The following is an 8,317-nucleotide window of genomic DNA, read 5'->3' on the forward strand; positions in this document are numbered from 1 at the left end:
AGGGTACTTTTCACACAGAGGCCTAGGCTGTATGTGCAGTGTTTATTTTCCCTGAATATACTGAGCAAATGTTGCTAATTAAACAAATTGCTTACTGCCTTGTCTTAGCAACCAAGTGGAATTGCAAGGCAAAGTAGTATTTGGGTAGAATAAGCCTTTAGAACTATGAGAAAGTATTTGGGTGGAATAAACCTTTAAAACTATACAACAAAAGAAATAAAAAGTCATATTTTGATGGAATTAACTTTTAAAACTATAAAAATGAAATAGAAAGTCGTATTTGGATATAACAAATATATAAAACGATTAAAAAAATGAAATGGAAAGTTGTATTTTGATGGACTAACCCTTTAAAACTATCCATCCATCCGTTTTCATAACCGCTTATCCTCTTGAGGGTCATGGGTTTTGATGGAATAAACCTTAGAAACTATTAAAAGAACTGAATACAACAAACCCTCAAAACTGTAAAAACTTTGCACTTTTACAGCCAATCAATACGGTGGGTTGTACTGTGGCAAAACACTGGGGTCCTGGAGCTGCAGTCCTGAAACTCTGGTCCTGAAAGTGCAGCCTCCTTTACTGCAGGAATGTAGTATTGGGCAAGACAGCTGCCAAGCTGCAGACCACTGTTCAAACCAACAAACACCAAAAATGGATGTGTTTTTGTGAGTCATTGGTATTTTTCCAGCAGCTTTTTCAGCTCCAAACGCAAGTGTACTGTACTGACCTGCCGGTGTGTTTCCAGTGTCTTGTAAGTTCCAAATGTGGGTGTTTTGTAGAGATCTGTAGCAACCCATTTATGGTTTCCAGCACCTTTTAGGCTCCAAAAGTGGGGTTTTTGTGGGAACCCATCAGTGTTGTACCAGTGGCTTTTGGGCTCCAAGCGTGGGTGCTTTGTAGTTACTCGTTGGCAGGAATTGTGGCATGAAAAGTGGGTGTTTTTTACCACGATATTGCTACTTTTCTTGCTGGGATTTTGCCCCCAAAACAAGGTATTTTAAGCCAAAATATAATCCTCCCCATACCATAACCAAGTGGTTTTGGCACCTAAACATAACCACATGTTTAACCCCATTGTTGTTCCAACATTATCTGCTAGATAATAATATGCAAATATAATGTATCTTCCGTTTGCTGAAACATGTAATGGCAACATTTTTTCTTGTAAATCGGGTTGGTATTGTCCCTGTTAACGACACAAACGAAAATAAATCGCTGAATCTGTCTAGCCTGCTGGGGGGAGGGGGGAAAAAAGGAATTTTGGGTGAATCCGATTCAAGCCTAAGAATTTAATTTTGAGAAATCACAGCCCATCCCAAACCCGGCAGATTGGTTCAGATCCAGGTGGATTCAGGCAGAGAATCAGAGCTCTAGCTTAAAGAAACAACCACACTACATCACAAGATAAGTTTTTTCTACAAACAGTGTTGTGCCAAAGAAAATATCTGATGAAGCTATTTTCACTCACTCCACATGGTTGTCTTTTCTTTGACCAGCTGGCTCACATGCTGAAAGCCTGCCCCCGCGGGTGCTGCTGACCATCACCAAGCTGCAGTGCATGCTGGAAAGCAAACAGGAGCGCATTGCTGCACTGGAGAGGCAGGTGGAGGACCTGATGCAAGACCGCAAGTTCCTGAGGAGCCAAATTGAAAACCTCACAAGCAACCGCTCCATGCCAACTTTTGCATCACCCAGTCCACTTGCTGAAGGTCAGTATCTGAAGTGAAGCAGTGTTTGACTTGATAATATTTACACTTATTGGATGCTCTTATTCACGTCATTTGGGCCATTTTTGTTGTTGCTCATATGTAGCTCCTAAACCCAGCAAAGTGCAGCACTCAGAAAACAAGTCTCGGAAGAGAGAGAGAGCTTCTTCGTGTTCCTCTGACAGCAGCGAGAGCGGCTCAGAAGCGTCAGACTCATCTGAAGTTTCAGCGGCCTCGAGTGAACACAGAAGGAAGAAACACCATAAGGACAAGAAAAGATCAAAGAAAGGGAAGGACTACAGCAGGAAGAGAGGTAATACTCAGGTCGTGTCATTGTAAAGGTACCTCAGTGTAGAGTAGCCTTTTATTGTGACCAGCCCAAGGCACTGTAGTAATGATGCTGTTGAATCAGCATCTCGATTTGCCACTCCTGTCAGATGGATGGATTATCTTGGCAAAGAACTCACTAATGTTTGCCTTACATTAAACAACTTTTCAAGTGATTTCTGTGTCACAGACATATTTCCAATCAGAGTTTTACCTTAGTTGAGGTAACGATCTTGATTGTTTGGTGCCAGGTGGTAAAAAAGCTCAGTCTGAGCTGTCTTAAGGCCCTGATGGTCAGCCATCGACCAAAGTCGGGCCGTCGGTGAGCGTCTGTCGGCCTAGTTTTTGCGGTGTGTCCCGCACCATCTGCACTTTGGCATCGGCGTCGGCAGCTTTTTGGCCGATTGAGCATGTTAAATCGCCGGCAGAGCTTGTCTGTGAGAGAGATCACTCTGATTGGCTGTTCAGGTTTTATTTCCTCGGTCCTGTAGCGAGTGAATCTGCCTGTAGTGAAACCAGGGCTAACCGGTGCTTCCTCCTCAGGCTCCACTTCATTCAGCTGCTCACAGACCCACTGCATCTTCCAATTTTAACCCAAATAACAAACAGGAGCTAGCTGGGAGTGGCTAGCGGAGCGTTAGCCGCAGCACGACTGGAGGGAAGCACAGCCAGTTAGCCTCTGCTAGCTTCCCAGCTATCCCCGGCTCTCCATTAGAATCCAAACGGAGAGCCGGGGCTGGCTGGGAGCGGCTAGCGGAGCATTAGCCGCAGCATGACCAGAGGGAAGCACAGCCAGTTAGCCTCCGCTAGCTTCTGAGCTAGCCCCGGCTCTCCGTTTGGATCCAAACGGAGAACCGGGGCTAGCTGGGAGCGGCTAGCAGAGCGTTAGCCGCAGCATGACCAGAGGGAACCAACAAAGGCTGTCAGCAAGATCAGGCAACAAAATCCAAAATGTAAAGTTTTTATGCATTTCATTTTTATAGATTACACTGATGCAGAATTAACAAGAACACTGTCGACATATGACACCTTTTACCTTGTTTCTAGAGTTGTGTGTTTTTGCAGACACATAAGGAATTGTTTATATGTCATATTTCTTAGAAGGAGTTTGGCAAAATATTTTCCACCAGGAGCAGGATGGGAAATAGTCTCAGAAGGAATCTAGTTGTAGTCTTGTAGGTAGTTGTTGTCTTAAGGTGTAAGAGGGTGTCAGACTTTGTGTTTGCACAGAATTTCAGAGAAATGAGCCTTTTGTATGCATAGAAAAACTCTTAGATCTTCAGTGTATTTGTATTGTATGTTTTGCTGTCAGTAACATCAACAGTATCCTCAAAGCAAAATTGTGGGGAAAAAATGACCCTTCACACAATTTGTGTATCGTAGCAGCAGAAGGTTTGCATAATGTTGTGCTCAGAAGCCCAGCTGTTGTAACAACAAGAACAAGTACGAGAAAGTTGGTATATTGGGAATGCACACTGACTATTTGTAAATGTAAACACAATAAACTCTTCCTAGATGATTCAAGTCAATTCCCTTTAATAATTCTAAATAACAATCCTACAGTTGTCAGGGCAAAAAATAGTTGTGGGATGTTAGATTAGGCAAACAAACCTCTCTCTTCAAATTTCTAATACATAAGTAAAAAGATTAATGGAGCTTAGTCAGTGAATTAGAGCATGTCTTTTAATTTATTTGTATGAAACTGAAATAGGCGTAATCTTGTGTAGGAAGCATAAGCTAGTTCACGTAGAATTATGAAGGAAGAAAAAGTAAAATTGCTAATAAGTAAGACAAAGTTAGACAGGAATGCATGAAAAACACTTTCTGAAAGTTGAAGTTTTTTTAAGTTTTTGTCAATTCACACGTGACAACTTTGTGTTTGTAGCAACTGAATATTATTCATCACTTCTGTAATGACCATTTCCATTCATTCCACCAGCAACCGGTGTCCAGTATGTTATCCATCGCTACAAACAAGTCCTGTCAGCCTTCATCAAGAAGAAGAGCATGAGTGAAGCGTTCCGCCATCTTGGAATCGACCGGAACACCATTGCCAACACGGCATCGATCGCCGAGCTCCACATGGCTGGCAAAGACATGGTCCCCCTGGTGGGCATGTTTCGCCAAGGAGAAGAGACTCTGGTCAGCTACGCGCACAGGTGCACCCTGGTCATTGACAGCGACGCCGACCTGTCCAGGAAAATAGACCAAATGAAAGCTAACGGCGAGCTTCTGCCCATCTCAGGGAAAAGGCCGAGGGTGTTGCATTCTCACCTGCAGCAGCTTGGGGGCACTGCAGAGAGCATTTTAATAGGTTGATTATTATTTCATTGCATGGAGGAGGAGGTGAAACATAATGCCTTCACAAAATTCTGTTTGTTTTTCCACCAATCTGAACTGCTGGATTTAAATGTTTTATGTAGCATTTTTACATTTTCTTAAAAGTTGATTCTCAAGGGGAACAAAAATCAAATTATTTTTAGTACATGAACACATTAAGGATGTATATTTTGTACTTAACAGCCATGAAAATAATTTACAGCTGCTGTGACTAATGTTTTTTTTTATTATTATTATTACCTAAGGGGAGACACGCCAGGTGAATAGGGTACATTTCTTTAATTGATATCACCATGTAACTTCCCCAGTTGATGACTTACAGTATGGTAAGACAATTACTTAAAGCCGCTACAAGGAACTTTAACTGGATATGCAAAAGTCTCTCGTTTCTGCTGATGTCTGTGCGTGACCTACAACAGCAAATGAGACCATCGGTGTGAAGATAAGCTATTTCTATATAGTGTATATCCATACCTTTAGGAAACTGTGTCTGGGTCCGCACCAGGTCGCTTCCAGGACGAAATGATTTACGGCACTCAGATGGCACGCGTCATCTTACCTAGCTGCTTACATTTATAAATAGTCGCTATTCCTCCTTCTCGACCCGACGTCCGTGGGTAGTTAAAATAGCAGCAATCATCGGGTAAAAGTTCTGTGAAAGCACTGGACTCACCAACAGTCAGCCACGTCTCAGTCACACAGAGAAAATCCAATCCTCGGGAAGTCAGGAAATCCTTCAGGATAAACGTTTTGTTCACTAGCGATCTAGCATTTACCAGCCCAATCCTGGCAGGAGCCGGCGGGTCCACAGCGTTAGCTGTCTGGGGAGCCACACACAGAGGCCGCAGGTTGCGCAGATTCACCCCGTGCCAGTGGGGACGAGGAGAGCAGGGGACACGGGGCTGGAACACCTCATCCGGGCCGATGACAGGTACCAGCCAGGCGTCGACAGGGTCCAGCGAGTGCCGAGAAATAAAGAGACGAGGCACTGCTCCATACTCAGTCCAAGAAGCTGTGGAAGTGCTCGCCAAACGATCGCTACGTTTACCCCGGCGGCAGTGGCGCTTACGCTGGAGAGGTGGAGCTGGGGCGCAGCAGAGGTGAGCTGGGATCCCCGATAGGAGCGAGGGCAAAGTTTTCCCGTCTTGTTGTTTCATTCATCCTCCAAACAAACACATGCGCAAGCCAGGTAAGAAAATATAATCAGCAGCCAGAAAAAAAATAAATTTTTGCCATTCTTAGAAGTAAAATGTTCTATAAATCAAGCTATGAATGATATATAAACTATTCTATAGGAATAATCCAACTGTGTAACTTAGTTTCATCTTTATCCCCACATGATGTTTGACACATCACTTGACTTAAGGAAGCATACATTATTCTACATACAATGTTGCGTGCATGTACCAAGGGTATCATTTTAAACAATGGCTTATATATCATCAAAGGTGACTGTAAATGGGTTTTGATTGGATCCACTGGTCACATACATTTACATCTACATTTACTTTATACAGACACACACACACACACACACACACACACACACACACATTATGTCACCACACTTGCACTCACATGTCTGTCTGATCATTTGTGGTTTTTTTAGCCTGAATCTGTTTGTCCTTTTCTTTACATTGTCAACCTTAGTTTACCCAAGGAAGGGGCTGCATCTGGCCTGTAAATGAGCTGCAGCAAGCGGACCTTCATACATTGCATCTGTTGCGTTACGTCATTACTACTACTTGATTTCTGTTGTCAGCCCTGTTGCACCTCACAGCAAGAGGGTTCCTGGTTCGAACCCAGGGTGGGGGAGCCCTTCTGTGTGGAGTTTGCATGTTCTCGCCATGTCAGCGTGGGTTTTTCTATGGGTACTCCAGCTTCCTCCCACAGTCCAAACACATGCAGGTTAATTGGTGACTCTAAATTGCCCATAGGTGTGAATGTGAGTATGAATGGTTGTCTGTCTCTATGTGTCGGCCCTGTGATAGTCTGCCGACCTGTCCAGGGTGTACCCTGCCTCTTGCCCAATGTCAGCTCCCCCCAGTCCAGTAATCTGAACTTAAATAAACACCTATATTTGTATTTTGGACATTTCCTTTCCACTAGTCTAAAAAGAAGACATGTTCGGAAAGCAAAATAACCCAAAATAAAAAAATTAACCAGTGCATGAAAAAAACCTGTTTTCACCTGGTGTGTCTCATCTTAAGAGCAGAAGCGTGTGTAGTTTTAGAAACACCCACAAGATGGCAGTGCTCACATGTTAGATTATGTTTTCAAAATCACTCCTCTTGTCATTCTCTCCAAAATGGTGGCTAGTCAATTTCCATTTTCCAGCACCTGGTTTTTGTTGGAGGTGTAAGTTTCTGTTTATAGACTTTGTGAAAATATTTTATTTTGTCAACATTATCCTGTGATTCATATGCTGTAACTGAACCGAGCGATTTGAAAACTGCAAAGTGTGTTAATGTTTCTGAACTGCCAGCAAATGAAAATAAGAACTGTTTGTTCATACAGAGATTTCAGTGTTGCCTTTGTGTTTATCCCAGGCTGCTTTAAGTGTCCTGTATCAAGACACATGATTCTGCTGTACGTGACCTTTAGAAGAATCTGTAACCTTTCAGAAAGGAGGTCACTTGATTCCAGGTCAAAGGATGGTGCGGGACCCCCTGAAGTAAAATATCCAACCAAAACTTCTGTCATCTGTAAGCTGAAATTTGATTGACAGCAAATGCAGAAAAAAAATGTAAATGGTATTAAATTTTCTCTCAGAGGCATATATTTATTCTGTCTCTTGACCAGAGGAGAGGGCCGCACCAATTTTGTAGACAGATGGAAAAGCTTGGTAAGACATCCTTGGGCAATGGTAAGTGTCAGTGCAAAGTGTTGCCATTGCCTTCCCTGCTGTTTGCTTTTCACATGGAGTGACAAATTACTCGTGCAAAGCCATTACAGGGGCTGCACCCGGGCTGTTTATCTTTGCATGGGACTCTGTCACTGTCACTCCCATTCACACGCCGGCTATCTGCTTATCTTTCACTCTCACATCCCAATCTGTCTGTCCCCTCCCCCACTAACCCCCGCCCTCTCCTGCTTTGAACTCATTCAGTCATTTCTCATTACCTATCACTTCTCCATCTCTTCCTCACCCTTCCTTTTCTTACTGTCTCATCTTTTCACCCAAAACAAAACCAAAAAGAAGCTAGGTGGAGTTTGGAAGCATTTCACGACAGCAGAGGCAACCTGAAGTTCCTCTCAGCCTGTTCACAGCCAGAGGGGACAGGTGCATGCTGGTCTGCTCAGCAGCATGAGGTAGAAAAAGGTGGGTGTATCTCTCTGGCAGCACTCATATCTTCCCACCTCCTGAGGCATGCAAACGTCAGTTCTGCTTTCCTTGTCACCAGCACGAGACATGAAAGGCAGGTTTTCTGCAAATCCTGAAATGGAAAAAGGATGCTGGGTGTAAAGTAGAGGATGTTATCGAGGTATATGACTATTTCATTCTTGCGAACCCCCATCCCCCCGTCCCCAAGAAAAAAGCAGCAAAATTCAGCCTCCACCTGCTAATACTCCAGAGTGGCAGCTGTGAATTTGGTGTTAATGACTCAGGGTGATGGAGCTCAGGGCTGAAGATGGAGATAGGATGCAGGCCTAATCGAGCCTGAAGCATTCTCTCCTCCTCCCCCGGCCTTTTGACTCACACCGGTGTGAGGCCAGCTGGGACTCCATTTTGTGTCTTTCCTGGTTGCAGGTGCCACGTCACTGCGGAGGCTCCAAGTGCCTGATGGGTACAAAATCAACCCCCTCCTCCCCCTCTTCCCTGTCCAGCTTTGATCCTGACCTTGACAAGAAGAGCATCTGGACGTTCTCACGGAGAGTAGCTTGTAATAACCACCAATCACCCTCTTAATGATGCAAGTAAAATGTGTTTGAACTGGTGA

General features: G+C 43.9%; 1 protein-coding gene across 2 annotated transcripts in view; it reads left to right on the forward strand.

Moving 5' to 3' along the window:
* Positions 1-5,751, forward strand: part of LOC125881882 (coiled-coil domain-containing protein 106-like) — a 61,779-nt gene extending 56,028 nt beyond the window's left edge. For both annotated transcript variants that reach the window (XM_049565309.1, XM_049565308.1), the window contains 3 exons: positions 1,500-1,712; positions 1,816-2,022; positions 3,976-5,751. In XM_049565309.1, the coding sequence (XP_049421266.1) occupies positions 1,500-1,712; positions 1,816-2,022; positions 3,976-4,355 (800 nt within the window). In that variant the 3' untranslated portion in view covers positions 4,356-5,751. The remainder of the gene's footprint in view (positions 1-1,499; positions 1,713-1,815; positions 2,023-3,975) is intronic.
* The last annotated feature ends 2,566 nt before the right edge of the window (positions 5,752-8,317 follow it).

The sequence above is a fragment of the Epinephelus fuscoguttatus genome, linkage group LG21 (genome assembly GCF_011397635.1).
Source record: "Epinephelus fuscoguttatus linkage group LG21, E.fuscoguttatus.final_Chr_v1".
In the NCBI taxonomy this organism is placed as follows: Eukaryota; Metazoa; Chordata; class Actinopteri; order Perciformes; family Serranidae; genus Epinephelus; species Epinephelus fuscoguttatus.